This window comes from Prionailurus viverrinus, chromosome C1 (genome assembly GCF_022837055.1).
Source record: "Prionailurus viverrinus isolate Anna chromosome C1, UM_Priviv_1.0, whole genome shotgun sequence".
NCBI classification, from domain to species: domain Eukaryota; kingdom Metazoa; phylum Chordata; class Mammalia; order Carnivora; family Felidae; genus Prionailurus; species Prionailurus viverrinus.
Window position 1 is genome coordinate 78249259 of NC_062568.1, and position 21208 is coordinate 78270466.

General features: G+C 34.7%; 1 protein-coding gene across 3 annotated transcripts in view; it reads right to left on the reverse strand.

Moving 5' to 3' along the window:
- ACVR2A (activin A receptor type 2A) overlaps positions 1 to 21208 on the reverse strand; it is an 86473-nt gene that overhangs the window by 35048 nt on the left and 30217 nt on the right. For all 3 annotated transcript variants that reach the window (XM_047871606.1, XM_047871608.1, XM_047871607.1), the window contains one exon: positions 1240 to 1447. In XM_047871606.1, the coding sequence (XP_047727562.1) occupies positions 1240 to 1447 (208 nt within the window). The remainder of the gene's footprint in view (positions 1 to 1239; positions 1448 to 21208) is intronic.

Consider the following 21208-nt stretch of genomic DNA (forward strand, 5'->3'; position numbering starts at 1 on the left):
GGGGTGCATATATCTTTTTACAAGTTAGTATTTTCATTTCCTCCAGAGAAATACCCAGAAGTGGAATTGCTGGATCATATGGCATTTTTATTTTTAATTTTTTGAAGAACCTCTATCCTGTTTTCCTAGTGGTCCCACTTACCTTTCATAATAGCAAATATCACTTGATGATCACTTCTGTTAATCAGGAGGCTATGAATCAGAAATGTAGCTAAAAATGTGTAATTACAGAGAAATAATACCTGGAAAATTTACAGATTTGGAAATATACTCTAAATACTAAATGCATACCCAAGATTTTAATTTCTCATAAAAATTAATACAATTCCATTTTCATGGGCTTATTCAACACATTTTGCTATTAATCACATATGGCCAATCAACCACAGGTTCATGGTAATGAACTGACGCTCCTAAATGTGGAAAGGCAAGTACCTAGTGTTCCATGAGTATATCAGTATTTTCTGGCTCCAAAATGTCTGTTTAACTAGGACCTTACAGCCTCTCCGTGATCAGCACCCACCTACAGTGGAAATCCTGAGGCCCAGTCAGTTTCAGTGATCAGCCCAACATCTGTGGGACTCCTTACAGAAAGATCACAGTCAGTCAATAACATGTCTAACGTATTTTATTTCCAGTACAGAATAAAACAATTTAAGCACAATCTTTTAAATAAAATGTAGCTTTCTATGAGGACTGTGTTAGTTCTGATGTAATTCTGAACGTCAAGTTAAAATGTCTCTTGGGGATAAAGAACAAAGGCTTACTTTGCAAGAAAAAGAAATGCAGTAAGATCAATTTCTTCCAGATACATAAAGAGGGAAACTAAAAGGAAATTAAATACTATGATTAGGCTTACTCTCCTTGAAGACAGAGGATAGATTTTCAATAGATATACTGTCTAATTTTAAAGCAATTTTAAAAATCCTTTTTCCTTAAAATTGATATTAAAAAAGTTTATCATCCTAATAACACAGGGGAAAAATGGTTCTTATCTATAATTCTCACTACTTGGTAGACTATTCAAAGTATATCAAAGATAAAACATAAACATCACATACTTATTTTATTACTTTAAAATGTGTATCTTGTCATTAGAGCATGTTAAAACGGTTTTCATAATCTCATCTTAAAAAAGAAACCTTTAAGTGAAAATCCACGCACTGATCTTTCCCCTTTAAAAAGGGAATAGAGAGGATTATTCAACATTCTCATAAAAAAAATAAAATGTTTCCTTACCTGTCATAACAGTTGATATCATCCAGCCAACAACCTTGCTTCACTATTTCAATGGAACCAGAAATATTCTTCCAGGTAGCAAAACAATGTCGCCTTTTATCTTTGTCACCATAACAGGGTTCAACACCAGTTCGGTTGGTTCTATCTCTTTCCCAATTAGCGTTATAGAAAATACACTCCTGAGTTTCTGATCTACCAAGTATAGCACCTATAAGATAATAAAACAACAACTTAATATAACTGTATTAACTCTTAAAATAAGAAACTCACAGTATACCAACCTCAAATGTTCCTAAAATGTCAGTAACTTACTGTCTTCCTAGTGTTGTAACACTAAGTTCAGGTTTCCAAGTCAATCTCTGTACTTGAAGTATAATAAACATAATAATACAAAGTGACCACATTTATCACAACATTTCTCTGGAAAAGGCCAGTCTCACTTTTAAGAATGTCCTTGATAAAAAGCAGTAAAATTGTTAATCTAAGTGTATCTTGACCCTAGGTAGACTTCTTTTCAATATTCTGTGTGACAAAATGGGGACTAGGCAAAAGTACCTGTGCTGCTTACTGAAGTACAATGGTTGCCTCGAGAAAAAGCCTTTGCATGACTGAGTTGGGAACTACACCAACTATGGTTATTCAGACGTCGATATCTGACAGACCTGTTCTCAAAAATGAACCAAGTAAGCCTATTACTTCAAGAAAAACAACTGACAGTATACATTGCCAATTATAAAATCTGAATTTTCAAGCAAGGGAAGAAATTTGGAAAATCTATATTGCCACCATCAGCCTGACACTTTCCCAACACTTGATTCTCTTAAAAAAAATCAGTGGTGATAACAAATTTAACTTTTAAATATTAAATAATGAAATGTGCCAGTAATTAGTAGGTGTATATAATTCAAGAAACCAATATTTTCTAAATGAGTTACGTGTGATGTTATAAAAGTATTCACGGGTTTAAAAAATTCATTCAATGTTCAAGACAGTCCCACAGATTTTAATGTTACAGAGGATTAATGTTTCAAATTCTGCACTGTAAAACTAACTTTTAAAAAACTATCTCTTGGGGCACCTGGGTGGCGCAGTCGGTTGGGCGTCCGACTTCAGCCAGGTCACGATCTTGCGGTCCGTGAGTTCGAGCCCCGCGTCAGGCTCTGGGCTGATGGCTCAGAGCATGGAGCCTGTTTCCGATTCTGTGTCTCCCTCTCTCTCTGCCCCTCCCCCGTTCATGCTCTGTCTCTCTCTGTCCCAAAAATAAATAAACGTTGAAAAAACTATCTCTTGTCTTATATGGAAAAACAAGGTAAATGGAATACCCAAAATAATTCTAAAAAGATTTACAAAGGAAAATTCATACCACCTGTTTTTAAAATTCATTATAAAGCTTCAGCAATCAAGACAGTGTGGTCTTAGTGAAAAGACAGACACATGCTTCAATGGGATAGAACAGAGAATCCAGAAATAGACCCACACATAATGTTCAACTGACACACAGCAAAGGTGCCAACACATTTCAATAGAGAAAACACGGTATTTTAAACAACTGATGCTGGAACAACTGGACATCTTACGAAAAAACAAAAACTTCACATCTCACACTGTTTACAAAAATGATCTCTAAACATATCAAAGACATAAAATAAAACCTAAAAATATAAAACCTGTAGAAAAAAACATGAAAAACCTTTGTGACCCTAAATTATGAAAGATTTCTTAGAACACGAAAGACATGAACACGAAAGAACTGATAAGTTGCACTTCATTAAAACTAAAACTTTTCTTCAAAAGTTAAAGAAAACAAAATTCACAGACTAGGAGAAAATACTTGCAAATTATATATCTAAATAAAAGGGTTGATATTCAGAATTCAGAATATAGAAAAACTTCTAACAACTCAATAATAATTTTTTAAACCACCAAATTCCTTAAAAAAAAAATGGGCAAAAGATTCAAAAACATGCTTTGCTGAACAGATATGAAGGGAAAAGATTCTCAATATCATTAATTATTAGAGAAATACAAACTGAAACTAATTCTAATATTGATTAGAATGGCTAAAACAAAACCATCTCAAAGTTGGTAAATATGTAGAGCAACTAGGACTTTCACATATTGGTGGTAGGAATGCAAAATGGTCTACCCACTTTGGAAAGCCAGTTTGACAGCTTCTTATAGTTAAACATACACCTACCATGCTACCTGGCAATAGCATGCCTAGCTATTTATCTAAGAAATGAAAAGATACGTTCATGTAAAAATCTGTACATGAATGCTTAGTGGCTTTATTTACAACCCCCCCAAAGCTGGAAACAACTCAATATCCAGTACTGGTAAATGGATAAACAAACATCCATACAACAAAAAGAAATGAACTAGTGATAGCTGTAACTACATGAATGAATCGCAAATACATTACGCTATATTTTATGTGATTCCATTTATACTATGTTCTGGAAAAGGCAAAAATATGAAGACAAAAATCTGATCAGACGCTGCCAGAAGCTGGGAATGATGGGAGAGGACTGATTATAAAAGGGCATGAGGAAACTTTTCAGAGTGACTGAAATATTCTACATAACGACTATGGTGATGGTTACATGACTTGTGGGTTAATGAAAACTCACAGAATTATATACCAAAAACAAAACAAAACAAAAAAAACCCACACACATTTTATTCTTTGTAAATTAAACTTCAGTAAACCTAACTTAAAAAAAAAAAAAAGCAAAATCACTACCACTTGCTGAGTTTTGGTATAGTATCAAACAGAAACATCCACAATTATTTAAAAAGCTATTAAAATACTCATTTTTCTAACTATGTATCTATGTATGGCCAGATTGCCTTCATATCAAAAGAACATATATATCACAGCAGAGTGTATGGAGAGGTACAAGAATTCAGTTGTCTTCTACTAAAACAATCATTAAAGAGATTTGCAAAAATTTTACTAATTTTTTTTACAAAATATTTTCCATAAAGATGTTCTTTTGTGAACATACAATGGGTTTATTATTGTTACTTTTAAATAAATATATTAAAATTTTGTCATTTTCTAATGTGACAAGGATGATAGATATAACCTGTATTTATAAAAAAAAAAACCTCTTTACAGGGGCACCTGGGTGGCTCAGGTCATGATCTCATGGTTCACAAGTTTGAGCCCCACGTTGGGCTCTATGCTGACAGCTCAAAGCCTGGAACCTGCTTCAGATTCTGCCCCCCTTGCTCTCTGCCCCTCCCCCATTTGTATTCTCTCTCTCTCTCTCTCTCTCTCAAAAATAAATAAAACATTAAAAAATAATAAAAAAACAAACAAACAAAAAAAAACACCTCTTTGGGACTCTACATTTTTTAAAGTCTTAAAGAAGTTCAGACCAAAGAATGTAAGAACTGCTGCTGTTCTACAATGTCCTACTACACAGATGTAATTATAAGCTGCTAAAATCTGTGGTAGTATCAGTGCTATGGACTTCCTCTCAACTACATAAGAAATAATAGCATGAGCTCACAGACTATAAGGCTGGTAACTCTATGTTCTTTGTATTCTATACAAACAAATGAAAAAAAGAAAAAAAGAAAAAGAAGGGTTATTTCTATTTACCTATATAAAATAGCAGCTATTTCCTAAGTTATTCCTTTTCAGAAACTTGTTGAAAATACCAGCAAAATAAGTTTTGTCCTTTACTAAATAACCCAAAATCAATCATTCACCGTCACATTATTATCTCAAAACAAGGGAAGGAAAACTTTTTCTGTAAAGGGCCAAAGAGTAAATATTTTTGGCTCTGCAGACCACAGTCTCTGTCACAACTACTCCATTCTGCCATTACAGCACAAAAGCATCCAAAGGACAGTAAATGAATGAGAACTTTATAGACACTAAAAACAAAATTTCATATTTTTCCATGTCTTTTTTCAACCATTTAAAAATGTAAAAATCTGGGCGCCTGCATGACTCAGTCAGTTGAGTGACTCTTGATCAGACCTGATCAGGTCATAACCTCACAGTTCATGAGTTCGAGTCCCACAATGGTCTCTGCAGTAGTGCACTGACAGTACGGAGCCTGCTCCGGATTCTCTCTCTCCTTCTCTGACCTCCTCCCTTGCTCATGCGTGCTCTCTATCGCTCTCTCTCAAAATAAATAAACAAACCAAAAAAGAAAATAAATTTTAAAAACTATTTTTAAGAGCATTATTTTTAATTTCCAAAGAAGACACCATTGAAGCACAAGAACACCACTTAAAACCGACAAAAATAAAACAAAATATTGCCTAGAGCAGAAATGTCAAATAGGTTTCATCTTTGGTGTCAATTCCAATCAATTAATAGTAGCTGAGTGGAGTAGTATATTGAGAAAGATTTTTAAGTAAAAGGGTCTTGAAATTAGCATGGAAGGAGGGGGAGCAAAATTAGTCTTTTATTTGCCATCTCTGGTCTAAAGAAAAGATAAACAGGGGCACCTGGGTGGCTCAGTCAGTTGAGCATCCAATTTCGGCTCAGATAATGATCTCACGGTTCGTGAGTTTGAGCCCCATGTCAGGATCTGTGCTGACAGCTCAGAGCCTGGAGCCTGCTTCATTCTGTGTCTCCTTCTCTCTCTGTCCCTCCCCCACTCACAATCTGTCTCTCTCTCTCTCACACACAAATAAATAAACAAAAAAAATTAAAAAAAAAATAAAGAAAAGATAAATGACCATTTCTTCAATTAAAAAAAGAAAACTCTACCACTTAATTTTTAAAGGCAAACAAGATTTCTAGATGGTTTTTTGATTTAGACTACCATTTGTTATTTTCCAGAGACAGAAAGAAGACTGCTTATATGGAAAATTGTGACAATTTCATCACCCACCCACTAGCTCAAGCTGATCCTGTAATCAGTCTCTATCCCATCATATCTCTAGCTGAATACTAAATATAGTAACATGACAATTATACAAATAAAATCACATCACATATATTTTTATGTTCATAAGCTCACATTGTGACTTTAAGGGTGTAGTTATAAAAAAACATGGCAGGGGCGCCTGGGTGGCTCAGTCGGTTAAGCATCCGACTTCGGCTCAGGACATGATCTCACAGTCTGTGGGTTCGAGCCCCGCATCGGACTCTGTGCTGACAGCTCAGAGCCTGGAGCCTGTTTCAGATTCTGTGTCTCCCTCTCTCTCTGCCCCTCCCCCACTTGCACTCCACCTCTATCTCAAAAATAAACATTAAAAAAAAAAAAGATGGCAAAAGTTGCTTATACGTACTAATTTTTAACAACTTCAACAATTAGCAACTTCTAATTTAAAATTTTCCAAAACTTAAAATTTCTACCCATAAATTTATTCTATCAAAGTAATTCCAAATAGTTCATACTATTTTCAAAAGAAATAGACACAAATGTACGTGTGCATCATTTAGTATGGTGGTTCTTAACTAATTAATTATGTATAACAGAATCCCCTACATTTTCTCAAATTCATGCTTCAGTGCCATTTGTAGCCCTGGGAACAAGTAACTGAAAAGCATACAACAGGAGGGGTATTTACACAGAGAAAGTGAGTGAGTGAGTGAGTGAGTGAGTGAGTGTGTGTGTGTGTGTGTGTGTGTGTGTATCTTTTCTTTTTCTTTTTGACAAAGACCCACCGATGATCTAATGTTCCTCCCTAGTTAAGCACCACTGGCTTAAAAGACTGTGACATGAATTTGGGATTTTGTTCACAAACTGTGACCTTGAGTTAAATTACCAAAACTTTTACTACCTTGCTGCCACAGCTGATTGATTTCCATAAAAATTTCATAATTATTATGGTTAATTCCATAGTTTCATAAATCACATTCAGCCTAGCTATAATAAATCAGGAAGTCTAATCACAGAACCTAGTACCAGAATTTAGATAATACTTCTATTTCCAAAGTACTACTTATCCATTAATGACCAGTAGTACTGACTTCCATTTTTCCTACCATTAAAAAAAAAACCAAAAAAAAAAACAAAAACAAAAAAAAAAACACTGGATCTGAATCTTGGTGGAACATTTGACCAAAAAATAGCCCTGGAAAAGTCATATTTGAATCTAAAATACTCATCATATGAGGAAAAAGCAAATTTTTCACCTAGAATAACTATATAATCTCTTCCAGAAACAGAAAAGGAGGGACTACTTCACCAACTTATTTTATGAGGCCCAGTATTACCCTGATAAAACAAAATAAACAGAGACAGCACAAAAAAAGAGAAATATAGACCAGTATCTTTCACTAACTTAGATGTTAGAGTCCTCAGCAAAACTTTAGCAAATTCCAAAAATGTATTTAAAAAAAAATAATAACACATACCAAGTAGGATTTATGTAAGGTTGGTTCAATATTCAAAAATCAGTCAATGCAATCTTCCAGATCAAAAGGCTAAAGCACAAAAATCATACAATCTATCAGTACACCAGGAATAGAGGGGAACTTCCTCAAAGTCACAAGGAGCACCTACAAAAACACCAATAGCTAATAACATCATATTTAATGGCAAAAGACTGAATGTTTCCCCTCTAAGATCAGAAACAAGGTAATGATGTCTACTCCCACTACTCGTAACACTGTACTGAAAATTCTAGCTATTTTAATAAGACAAGAAAAAGGAATTAAAGGCATACCAACTGGAAAAATATATGTAACTTTCTATATGCAGATGACATGACTGTCTTGGTAGAGAATCCCAAGGAATCTTCAAACAAAAAAATGTTAGAACTAATAAGTGAGTTCAGTAAGGTCATAGTATACAAGATCAATACACAAAAATTAACTGCATTTCTATATACTAACAATGAACTGAACAATAGAACTAAAATTAAAAATACAATACCAGTTATAACTGTTCCTTAGATAATAAAATACTTACAATATAATCTGACAAAATGTGTAAAATCTGTATGAAGAAAATTATAAAATATTGATGAAAGAAATAAAAAGAAGATTTGAACACTTGGAGAGACATACCATAATAAAGATGTCCATTCTCCCTAAACTGATGTATTGGATTTGATAAGTAATTCAATTCATATCAAAATCTCATCAAATTTTTTTGTTGACATAAATGAGCTTATTCTAAACATTTTTGAAAAAGAAGAATAAAGTGGGAGAAATCATGCTTACTGATGTTAAAGATTACCATAAAGCTGCAATAAGCATGACCATGTGGTAATGGAGGAGGGACAGGTACAAAGATTAATGAAACAGAAAACCCAGATATGCACAAATATGCCTGATTAATTTTGGACAAATAAGCAAAAGCAATTCTGTAGATGAGAGATAGCTTTTTCAATAAACAGCACTGGAGCAGGGCACCTGGGTGGCTCAGCTGGTTAAGCGTCCAACTCTTTTTTTCGGCTCAGGTAAAGATCATGATCTCATGGTTCCTGAGTTTGAGCCCTGCAACAGGCTCTGTGCCTACGGTGGGGAGCATGCCTGGGACTCTCTCTCTCTTCCCCTCTCTCTGTCCCTACTCCGCTTGCTAGTTCACTCTCTCTCTCTCTCAAAATAAACAAACTTAAAAAAAAATTTTTTTTTAAATAGCACTGGAGCAATGGGTCATAGTTCAAGCAAATATTTCTTAAATGCCCTCCCCTTTGTTATCTATCATTTTAATAGTTCCTGAAAGCCCAGCTCTTGCAAAAAGACTCCCAGGCTAAATCTCACATAAGACAATTTTCATGTTTTCTCAAGGCAGATGTAACAAAATCCTATAAGTCTTTTAATCAGGACTCCTCCTTCCCCCAAAATTCACACCACTTGCAATCCAACATAAAATGTATTATTTTACATTTATTTATTGTTTTTAATCAATTGTCTCTTTATATATTCTTTTCCACACCCAAATGCCAATGAGTCTAAAACTATCCATCTTACTTGCCCTAAAAACACAAACAGTATTTAATGAATGATAACATGTAAAAAAAAGCAGTGTAACAACTGAATTAAAAAAAACCCCACCAAATACAACTTGAATGAATATCATACAACCCTCAGTTTGAAGGATTCCCCAATTTCCACGAGTAGGAGATTTTTAAAATTCTGACCAACTTGAAATATACAAACTTTTGTATATTTATATGAAACAGTTCAACATATACTTATTTTAATTAATTTAGTTTTACAAATGTTTTAAAATCATAAAGCACAAAAATTTTACAAAAAAATTTGGTTCTAACTTCACATGCATCTCGACAAGGGTCCTCTCAATACTTTGTGAGTCATCAAAAAGCATAAAAATATGAATCATCTTCACTTTAACTTGCTTGAGAAGGAATATGTGTTAAATTCATATAGAATATTGTCACTGGAAATGTTTTTCCAAGCCAATAATATCCATTCACATAATACTAAGATTTTTTCCAATGTTCTATAGGTATACTTTGTGATCTTCATAAAGTAACTACTTACAATATTATTTTTAAAAACGAGTTTTTAAAGTTTCTTCACAGTCTTTGTAAACAGTTTACAACAAATGATAGTAAACTACCCAAAACCACCACCCCATCAAGAATAACTTCTTATTTTTTTTAATTCTTTATCCCCTTCTACGTCTTTCCTTAGGAAACTGACATAAACACTTAATATAGCACTAACTGGCATCATTTCGAACTTGTCTGCCTTCTCCAAAGGAAATAAAATTGAGACAGCCTCAAAATATGAAAAACTTTGTATTTGTATTTGTATTCAACTTTGTATTTGAACTCAAATACAAAATTACTTTTTCTGAGGAATAATCTTTTAGAGAAAATTATGCTTTATAGTGAGCATGTACTGCATATTGACCATATGCTTGCACTGTAAATTAACACACCAAGATAAGGGCTCCAGATAAATGCCAGAGAAATTAGAGATGATAACATAGGACCTCCATTAGACTTTGAGCTTCTAGAACAAGCCCTGTCACCACTTCTCTATCACCAGTGCCTGGCACAGTACAGCAACTCCATAAATGTGCACAAAATCAATCGATTCACACAGAAAAGAAAAAAAGAAAAGCTTTATGGAGGAAGTGGGACTAAAGCAAACTACTAAGGAGAGGTAAAACTATGGTAAACAGAGGCAGAGAAGATAAACATGAGTATGTGAATAATCAGAGCGTTTGACAAAACTGCTGTCAATAGACATGAGCATTCCATATTGTTTAGTATCTGGTATAATCAAGGCAGGTTTGCAAGACATCAGAAGTTAAGAGAAAGAATTGAAGTGATATTTTAAGATTAATCTGAATACAATAAGCAAACAGTGTTGTAATGGAAAGAAACCCAGTAAGTCATACTAACTACCCAATAAAAACCAGGGTCTACAATATCACTTGTTGACTAGACAGCCCCAAGTATCAAAAGGACTGGCAAATTAGAATACAAATATCAAATTTTTGCTTTGCATAGTCCCTTACTTGGTCCCTCTGCGTGTAAGAAAGTAAGAGATAAAAGCGATTTGATTTATAAAAGTGATTTGGGTTTAGATGGTTGGCCGTTTCCAAATGTTTATGTTTCATCATCTGACCAAAAAAAAAAAAAAAAAAAAAATCTTCCATACTATCTACCCTTTGTTTCTCTTAGTTGCTAACTCTCTTCCTGATATTTATTCTTACTGTCATAAAAGATCCATATTTTCAGGATAAGTAAGATATCTTCAAAGATGAGGCACAACAGAAAAGTGTTTTTGCCTACAGCCACAAAATGTGTGGGATATCTATAAATGCCCAGGACGCAAGATTAAAATAGTTCTACCCAGTTCTCTGGCACTCATTCGAAATATGCATTACATCAAAACAAATACAAGTAGACACAAGTATTAGCTAGACTGTAAAATAGATTTCTGATATTAGATGTTCATCTTATGAGGGTAGGGGAGATGACGGTGACTGCAGCCAGAGGCCAGTACTCCATCGGAATTAATGGGCTATTTTAGAAATTGTACAAAAGCCAAAACTGGGCATAAATTTAGAATAGTAAGAGATAAAAGGTAAATTCTCAAAATCAGAACAGAGCTCCTAAAATAGATTAAGGAAACACACACACACACACACACACACACACACACACACACACACACATAGAGTTCCTACTAAAAACAATCTACGAGTCTCAATTACACCACAAAGACACTACGTACATTAAGGTTTCTTAGTACCTTATTTACTTTGGAAGATGCAACCTTTTTAGTAAATCATCAAACTCTTGTCTGATGTAAAAAGACTATAAAAATGGATCATTTCAGCTCCTATGAAAGTAAATGTGAAATATCACCCTTGAGGAGCCAGTAGAATCAAGAGTGAGAATCTGAGGAGTGGCTCACTCAGTTAAGCATCCAATTCTCGATTTTGGCGCAGGTCATGATCTCAACATTCATTCAGTTCATGAGACCAAGCCCTTCATCAGGCTCCACGTGGACAGTGCAGAGCCTGCTTGGGATTCTCTCCCTCCCACTGCCCCTCCACAGAGGGCTCATGCGCGCACGCGCTCTCTCTCATAAATAACTTTAAAAAAAAGAGAAACTGAAAAAAATAAAATAAAATAAATTAAAAAAGAGAAACTGGAGAAAAAAAAAACACCTCATTGCAAAAGTGTTCATCAAAGTGATATCAGGCACTTTAAAATCCGCAATTGAAGAAAATTACCAATACTTAATAGAGTAGCTTTAACTAGCCATACAATTCTATTAAAGGAAAAGAATGCAGACTAAAAACAAACTGACATTAAATAACAATGGGTATAGAATCACTTAACTAGCCTTATTTTAAAAATCACCAAGAGCTTTTTTCATATTTATAACCAAGACTCCTAGTATTAGAAAAGAAAAACACCTAAAATTCTTGTTATTACTTTTGTATGTTATGTAATTTCTGTCCTATTTCAAATCTCAATTTAATAATATTTTCTATGCAACTGTAAGTACATTACAGGTCTTCTGGTATCCTTTCTTTTCTATATTAGTACGCATCACAGAAGACAAGTCACCTTCCCTATTTGGCTGCCCTGGGCTGTTTTTAAGCATTACCAAGAAAAGGAAATCCACAATGTCCCAAAAGCCTTCTGATAAACATACCAGAAATATGAAGAAGGAGAAATAAATTTTCAAATAAAATTTCTACATGCTAATAAAAACATTTTAGGCACTATCTTTTTTTTTTTTTTTTAACCAAGTACTTCCATACTACCAAACAGTCACTTCCAAAGGAAAACACAAACACTTTCTGGCATTCTTCCCAGAAATTTTTTTTTTGCTTTACCTATTATATCCAGTACTTAGTACTATCAGTCTGACAAAATATTGCAAGATTCCATCCATCTAGCTCAAGTAATATAAACTAGAAACACAACTAATATGGAATAAACTAAAAATCTAAACGTTGTATGGTGTAACACTAGACACAGTATGTGCACGTGTGTGTGATAAAGGAGAGTAAAACTACTTAAAAACTGAAGTGCCTGGGTGGCTCAGTCAGTCAAGCATCTGACTCTTGGTTTTGGCTCAGGTCATGATCTCTTGGTTTTGGTTTCATGAGTTCAAGCCCCATGTCAGGCCCAGTGCTGCCAGTGAGGAGCCTGCTCAGGATTCTCTGTCCCCCTTTCTCTCTGCCCCTCCCCCACTTGTGTTCTCTGTCTCTCTAAATAAACAAATAAACTTTTAAATAAATAAATAAATAAATAAATAAATAAATAAATAAATAGATAGATAGTACTTGTAAGTCAACATTTAACCACTGGTTATTTAAGGACTCCTAATGTTAATTCCATATTAATTCCTGACAAATCACTAAGATAACCACCTAAAGTATATTTGAACACTGTTAACTCATAAGTGACTAATTTTTCCCATATAGATAGTTCCAAAATAAACATATATCTACTTTGTAAGGACGAAGATTTTCTTTAATATTATTTTTTAAAATTTAATTCCAGTATAGTTAACACAGAGCTAAATTAGTTTCAGGTGTACCATTTGTGATTAAAAATTCCATACATCAACCAGTGCTCATCACAAGTGCCCTCCTTAATCCCATCACCTGTTTCACCCATCTACCACACACCTCCCCTCTAGTAACCATCAGTTTGTTCTCTATAGTTAATAAAGACCAAGATTTGAAGAAAAACATAAATTTCTCAATTTCTCAAACCTCTTTCTTAAAAAGCATCTACATAAATAAAGTTTTAGATCCCCAAAGAGATCATCAAATTTGTAATGGTAGAATTTCCTTTTTGAAAGAGGCAAACAGCCCTCTTTAAAGTCCTTACAATTTCTAATTTTTTTATTCACTTAATTAATAAAAAGATGCATTTCTTAATTAGCAAAGCTTTTAGAGGACCTCATTTCTTAAACTCTTCTCTAAATACAGAAGATAGTTGGGGCACCTGGGTGGCTCAGTCGGCTGAGCGTCTGACTTCTGCTCAGGTCATGATCTCTCATTTTGTGGGTTCAAGCCCCAGTTCGGACTCTGTTTTGACAGCTCAGAGCCTGGAGCTTGCTTCGGATTCTGTGTCTCCCTCTCTCTCTCTCTGCCCCTCCCCCACTCATGCTCTGTCTCTCTCTGTCTCAGAAATAAACATTTTAAAATTTTTTCTTTAAATAAATACATACATACGTACATACATACATACATACATACATACAGAAGATAGTTTACAAAGGCATTGTTCAATAAGAAACTACCTGGGGCGCCTGGGTGGCGCAGTCGGTTAAGCGTCCGACTTCAGCCAGGTCACGATCTCGCGGTCCGGGAGTTCGAGCCCCGCGTCGGGCTCTGGGCTGATGGCTCAGAGCCTGGAGCCTGTTTCCGATTCTGTGTCTCCCTCTCTCTCTGCCCCTCCCCCGTTCATGCTCTGTCTCTCTCTGTCCCCAAAATAAATAAAACGTTGAAAAAAAAAAAATAAATAAAAAAAAAAAAAATAAGAAACTACCTAACCTACAGTTGATTACTAAATTGATAAATAACAAAAGCCATCCGTTATAATGTCTTCTCCCAAAAGAAAATTACTTCAAGTTGGTATATTTGGTTGGTGGCCCAGAACAAAGCATTGATTTTATCATCAACTATCAGAGAACTTCACTTTCCTGAATACATAAAGTATATATAGAATAACAGCAACCAAGAAAAGAACAAATTACAAACGCCTTACTTCTGATTCAAATGACGAGCACTTGGGACCATATTTAAGATTACTTTTCTAGGACAGGCCAAGAAATCCTGGCAAGCTTCCAAACCTCAACCTCCCTGTTTTTAATAGGGGTAAAAAGTCAGGAAGGAGTAATGGTTGTAAGAAAAGACCTGCTGTCTTCTAATTTTAGCGAATATAAGTAGGTTTCTGATAACATTATGAGGGAGAGATTTCCACCAAAAAACAACAGGAAAAGAGGCCCAATGTTTTCTCCTTCACAAATGAGAAAATTCTACCCCTCTACAACCCCTTCTGTCCCTGGCAAGACACTTTTTAAAGTCTATTTTGGTGACATGCTACATGAAATGTTAGAGGACATTAAGTATTTCACAGAGGTAGAGCATCTTCTATGTCCAACAAATATAGTGTTGGCCATACTATGTGCCAGGCACTTTGACACTTGGGTACTAAGAAGAAGTAGTGAAAAAGAAAGTATTTTCAAAATTTGAGAAATCTTTAACCTCACCCGGGAAAAAGAGAAAAAAAGGAGAGACTGAATTTTCAAAACAACATACTAAAGTAGAAAGAAAAAAACACACAAACCTTTAGATACTTCTGAATTTCAATTAAGGCTTACTCTAATTTCTCCAGTAAGGTAAGTGGGAAGGCAGGATAGATTAACAATCAGAAAATCACAAAGGCTAGGGAATTTCAAGGATGCTTCTTTTTTTTTTTAAATTTGTTTTTAATGTTTGTTTATTTTTGAGAGAGAGAGAGAGAGAAAGCAGGGGAAGGGCAGAGAGAGAACGAGAGACAGAATCTGGAGCAGGCTCCACGTTCTGAACTGTGAGCACAGAGCCCTATGCAGGGCTCGAACTCATGAACTGTGAGGATACATGACCTGAGCTGAAGTTGGATGCTTAACCGACTGAGCCACCCAGGTGCCCCTCAAGTATGCTTCTTTTATCAATGTATTTTATTTAAAGGAAAAAATCATGTTAGTGCCTCTAAAAATATAGACTTTGTCTTGGAACTAAATTTACAAGAAAAAAGGTGAATAAAGTAATATAAAAATCAAGTGAGAAATCCTGACTTGCACACAAAAGTGTTCACTACTAACCACTGCTTGATATTACAAAGCAGCCACATTAACTCCTTATTGTAGGCAGTAAGGACCCTTTAAAAAGTAAATAAACCCTCTATAAAGGTATTCATACTAACTATAAAAAAAACCATGCATTCATATTAGTAGCTCTAATGAATAAAACAATAAAATAATGTCACCCAGCTTGTCAAGAATATTTATAGATAACTAAAATTTTAAAAGAACAAAACCAAGTCAGGGATTTAAGTCATAAGCAGCAGAATTCAGAGAAAATCTAAGCTAGCTTTTGAAGGAAGTGTCAGTGGATTAAGAAAGTTATTAGTTCAAGTCAGCCATCTCTTCCTAGACTAGAGCAATGGCTTCCATAACTGATTTCCCAGCTTCCACTTCCATCTCATTCTATCAGCTCTTCATCCAGAAGTCAGATCCTTTAGTAAAGCAAACAAAATCCAGTCACTGCCCCAACTTAAAGCCATTCAATGCTTTCCCACTGCCCAGGCATTTAAAATAAAACACGAACAAATCCTAGGCAATCCACAATCTGGCTCCTCTTTAGCCTCAATTCACACCAGACAAAGAACAAACTCCTTCAGGTTGATACATTCTACTACTCCTTCCCTATTTCAGACCCCTTTTAATGGCTGACATAATGGAGTGGAGTAAAACATTAAGAAAATGCTTCAAAAAGTTGAGAAAAGTTACCAGATCATGGCAAAATATCAACTCTAATTTGGAAATAGTTCTCAAACTACTGAGAACACAGTTTGATTACATTTAGTAAGTTCTTTAAATACGTATATTTAGCAGCACCTGGGTGGCTCAGTCAGTTAAGCATACAACTCAGCTCAGGTCATGATCTCGAGGTTCACAAGTTCAAGCCCCCCACATCGGGCTCTGTGCTAACAGCTCAGAACATGGAGCCTGCTTCAGATGTTGTCTCCCTCTCTCTCTGCCCCTTCCCTGCTTGTTCGTTTTTTCTCTCTCTCTCAAAAATAAATAAAACATTAAAAAATTTTTTTAAGAAATACATAGAATATGTATATTTACCATCAAATTTTCCATTCCCAAGAAACCAAGTTCTTAAAAATTAAAATAGTTATTTTTCTATGATATGTCTATAGCCATTATCCATTCCTCCAAAAAAGAAAGCCTCATTTGGTATTTAATTCATAAGAGACAAAGGTAAGCCCTTAAATCTAATAACCTTTCTCTAAAAATCCCAAGTCACAATAATACAAAACATGTATCCTTCATCCTAAACCCAGAGAAACCTAAGCAAAAATTTCAGATGAACATTCCAAATCAAATGAATATCTGACTCTGGTTTCGTTACTGGCCTCTTGCTTATTAATAAAAATGTATTCGTTTATTTATACAAGTCACATTTGCCCACTTTGAAGATAAAAGTCCACCCAACATCTTTCAATAATGATCAAAGTTGCTTCAAAATACTGGCTTGTTCGGGCGCTATGAAAGTAGAAGTAGAAGAAATAATAAAATCAGATTAACAAACACATTTTTATTTAATATTTCAAAATATACTTCATCTAAATCTTTCATATTTACAATTTTAAAACACTTCTTCCAAATCTAGCTTTAACCTTTACCTTCTAAACTGAGGGAAAAATGTTTTTCTTCAACACTAAAACAGTCTTCCTTTAATACTGCCCAAAATATAAGAATTTTGTTCTATGCTAATTACCACAAAAGAATTATTTTAATAGCACCCCAATAGAGTTTTCCCTCCACAACTTAATGGAATAAAATATATATACTACTGCATCCATTTTTAGTGTAAGTATTCCTATTTCTCTGTATAACCAGTCAGTAGTTAAGAAGTAGGGTTTTCAAAGAATAAAAAAAGGAACATGATAAATATAACACTAACAGTTTCAATCAAGGATCAAAGTTATAGTAGAAAATAGTCTACAATGAGCCTTCCTCAGAAAGCTTTCACATACATATCTGTAAAGCCTATTACATTTAGTACACAAATTTTATCACCCTAATATAATGTTCACTTGAAATGTTGTTTACTAAAAACAAGTCGTTTACTTCAACAGTAATTAATAATTGATCAGTTTTACCATGTGAATGATTATTTTCTAATATGCCAACACCTACATCTCATTAATGAAACCAAGAAAACCACTATTCGCTTAAGCTAATAGTTAAAAGAACTTTTTGTATTCAGGAATATGACAACCTTAAAAAAGTAAAACTGAAAAATAGTAAATAAACTATTTACTTTTCAATACAATCATAGAAGAGAGTTAACACCATGATAAACCTTTGCCTAATATACTAGTAAGTTAAACATCTTGAAAGAATTGTTATTCCACCTTGAATAGCATTCTACCATTTCTTAACATCCTCCCTCCTAGAAATGTTTATGACAGACAACCGTGGAAAAGTAAAACTGAAAAATAGTAAATAAGCTATTTACTTTTAAATCCAATACTGGAAGAGCGTTAATACCTTCATGTACCCTTGCTTGTGTTCTAGTAAGTTAAAGATCTTGAAAAGAGTTGTTAGCCCACCCTGAATGACAGTCTACCATTTCTTCAACATCCTCCCTCCCAGAAATGTTTACATCCATCGTTTTGTTAAAGAACAAAGACCTACAGAATCCTAACAATTATTGGGGCTGTTCCCAGTCCTCTATTTGTGAAACATTTAAACATAAGGCAAAATATTCTTACTAATGAGCCACTGAAAGATACCAAAATAAGGCTCAAAGATGTTCAAATATAGGGCACTTTACTCCCAAGTTAAAAGCTACTTTCCCACTGCCAGAAACTAAGGCCACAGATGGCCAGTGTTTAGGTTCAGATCTACCCTTGGAAGTCTGGGATCAAGATGTATAGCAGAAAGCAAAGGAATTCAGAGAAACAGAAACTTTAATAATGCTACTATTGTTACCCCTTTTCATACTCAGTGATGTATTTGTGCACTGAGGAGACTGAGAAGGGACGAGAGCAATGGGACAGAGGGGACAGGAGCAATGGGACAGAAGACAAGGATGGAGACAAAAAGCAGTTGGAAGGACACAGGAAACAACTGCATCCATCAGAGTTGTTCTTAGTGAAGCAGCTGGCTGGCTGCTGACTCAGGGGCCAACAATTCTAATCCCTGGCCTTCCACTAAGTCTGAAAACCAATTCCTGGTGGAATTCACACACCCTCTTCCCATTTAGCACATATACCCACCTGCCCCAATTTTCAGTGAAGACCAATTTTCCTTTTGAAAAACAAATTGAGAACAGGAACAACTGCAATGATAGTTTGAACCCAACAGGAACTTACATATCTATAGGTATTAAAAGTCTCTTAAGTTTAATGAGGAGAATGACAGTGACAGGCTGATGACAATTATGTCCCACATGCCACACAACCCAAGATCCGTCTTTAACATTAGCACTTTCAAATATAAATAAGCATTTATGGCATATTCCTAACACCTGAGGAGAGATTTGAGGTTAAATACCTAAGAAAAATAGCAGCCACACTGGTGTAAAGAAAGAAAACTTAACAAATTTTAGTTTTTTGTTTGCTTTGGTACTTAGAAATTTTAATTTTTTATAAACTATTTCATTTATTTTTATAACTATTTTATTCAGTAAAAAAGGGAAACCAATAAGATAAGAGAGACAAAAAATTGAGGCACATTACAAGAAAAACAGAAAAAAACAGTGAGCGAATAGACTGCTGAAATGAGAAACAGGAAAAAAAAGACCAAAATCTAAGGATTGTTCATGGGAGTGATGGTACATAATCCTTCCAAGAGGTGAACACTAAGTGGTGTAGAAAACACGCTGGGAGCACAGAACCAGGCATACAATAATGCTCAATAATTTTTCTTAATAGAAGTACCAGACACTGCCTCTCTATACTATTTTCTGCTTCCCTATTTATTTTGCCACAAAATCTTAACAGTTTTCACTAATGGACTGACTGTAACATTTTTGGATCTCTGAAACTAACTTAAAAAGGAAGGGTGAGAAGTACAGACTTCTTTGAGAGCCAACCATGTTCTATGATTTTCTTTTTTCTAAAAATCCTTTCTGGATACTAATGATTTCTGGTTTTTAACCTAAAGGTGATAGGTTTGTCCCCTAATTTGACATCTGTGTTAATACCTTATTTTGAGTCACTAGGGATAATATATGTGCACAAGCGCCCACACACACAGTTCTGATGTGCAACATTTTTATGTTTCTTTTCAAGCTGGAAGCATACTATTCCTAAGTCACGCCATGCAATTTATGTGCCTACAATTTATGCCTCTGGATGCAACCAGAAACTCAGAGCAATGTTTCTCAAAGTGTGGGCCCTGCACAAACTCCATCAAAATCATCAAAATGCTGATTTCTGGGCCCCATTCCAGACCCACTAAATCAAATTCTCTAATAATGTGTTGTCTGTTACGCTACATTTTTAGTAAGTATGGCTACATATTATGTGTAGGGATGAGATACAAAAATAAGAATTTTTGAAGATGAAATGCTGTATCCAACACAAAATAGATGTTCAGTAATAGTTTGCTCTCTCTGGAAATGGAGAAAATGGGGGATTATATTTTATTATCCCCAGAAAGTACCCTTGTGTTGGTGGTGGCTTTTTATTCTGGGCTGGGTTTTTTGTTTGTTGACGGTAAAAGAATATTGCAGGTAGACTTCAAATAATCCCCAAACAAGATTTCTATTTAAATAATAGTCACAGAGGGGCGCCTGGGTGGCGCAGTCGGTTAAGCGTCCGACTTCAGCCAGGTCACGATCTCACGGTCCGTGAGTTCGAGCCCCGCGTCGGGCTCTGGGCTGATGGCTCGGAGCCTGGAGCCTGTTTCCGATTCTGTGTCTCCCTCTCTCTCTGCCCCACCCCCGTTCATGCTCTGTCTCTCTCTGTCCCAAAAATAAATAAATGTTGAAAAAAAAAATTTAAAAAAAAAAAAAAAATAAATAATAGTCACAGAAATAATTTTTAAAAATTATTCTTAATACTATTAGGAATTATTTCTAATATTAATATTCCTAACCTTAAACACTTTAAACTTCTGTATTTAAAAATTAGAAAAGACCTGAGTCTTTCCTTCAAATTATGTATTTACTTCGCTTGAATATCTACAGTGCTGCTTAGCCTCTATGCAACTAATAAAAGCAAAAAACTAATGAAATGAGGTAAATAAAAATTCATTGTTTTGTGCATAAGAAATCTGGTATCATATACTTAATAGGAACTGTTATCCACCAAGACTCACCTAATACAGAAATCATTATAGTTTACAGCTAAGCGTCACTGCCTATATATACAAATAAAAATACATGTGTTATATATTGTAGTATATGCACAGGTAATATGCATTATATATATTACAATCTATAGCAGTCTAACATTTAGTTATCTTTTTACTTAAACTGACTTTTAAAAACAAAGATATCTTACTTAATCCCTACAACAATCCTATAGGGTAAAAGGAAGAGCTATCATTATTCCTACCAATTCCTACTCTAGGCTTCTAATACAATCAGAAGATTCATACTTGAACCAAACAGAACCATCCCTTCCAGTGTTTCTCAAACTGGATGTGGTGTGGGTCAGGTGAGTGCTAAATAAAACTTCCTTAGTTCTACCCTCAGAGACTGATTCAGAGGGTCTAAGGTGGAGCTCAAGAATCTGCATTTTTATCCAAGTACTCAAGGTGATTCTAATCCTGGGAGGACCTCAAACCACAGTTTGAGAATCA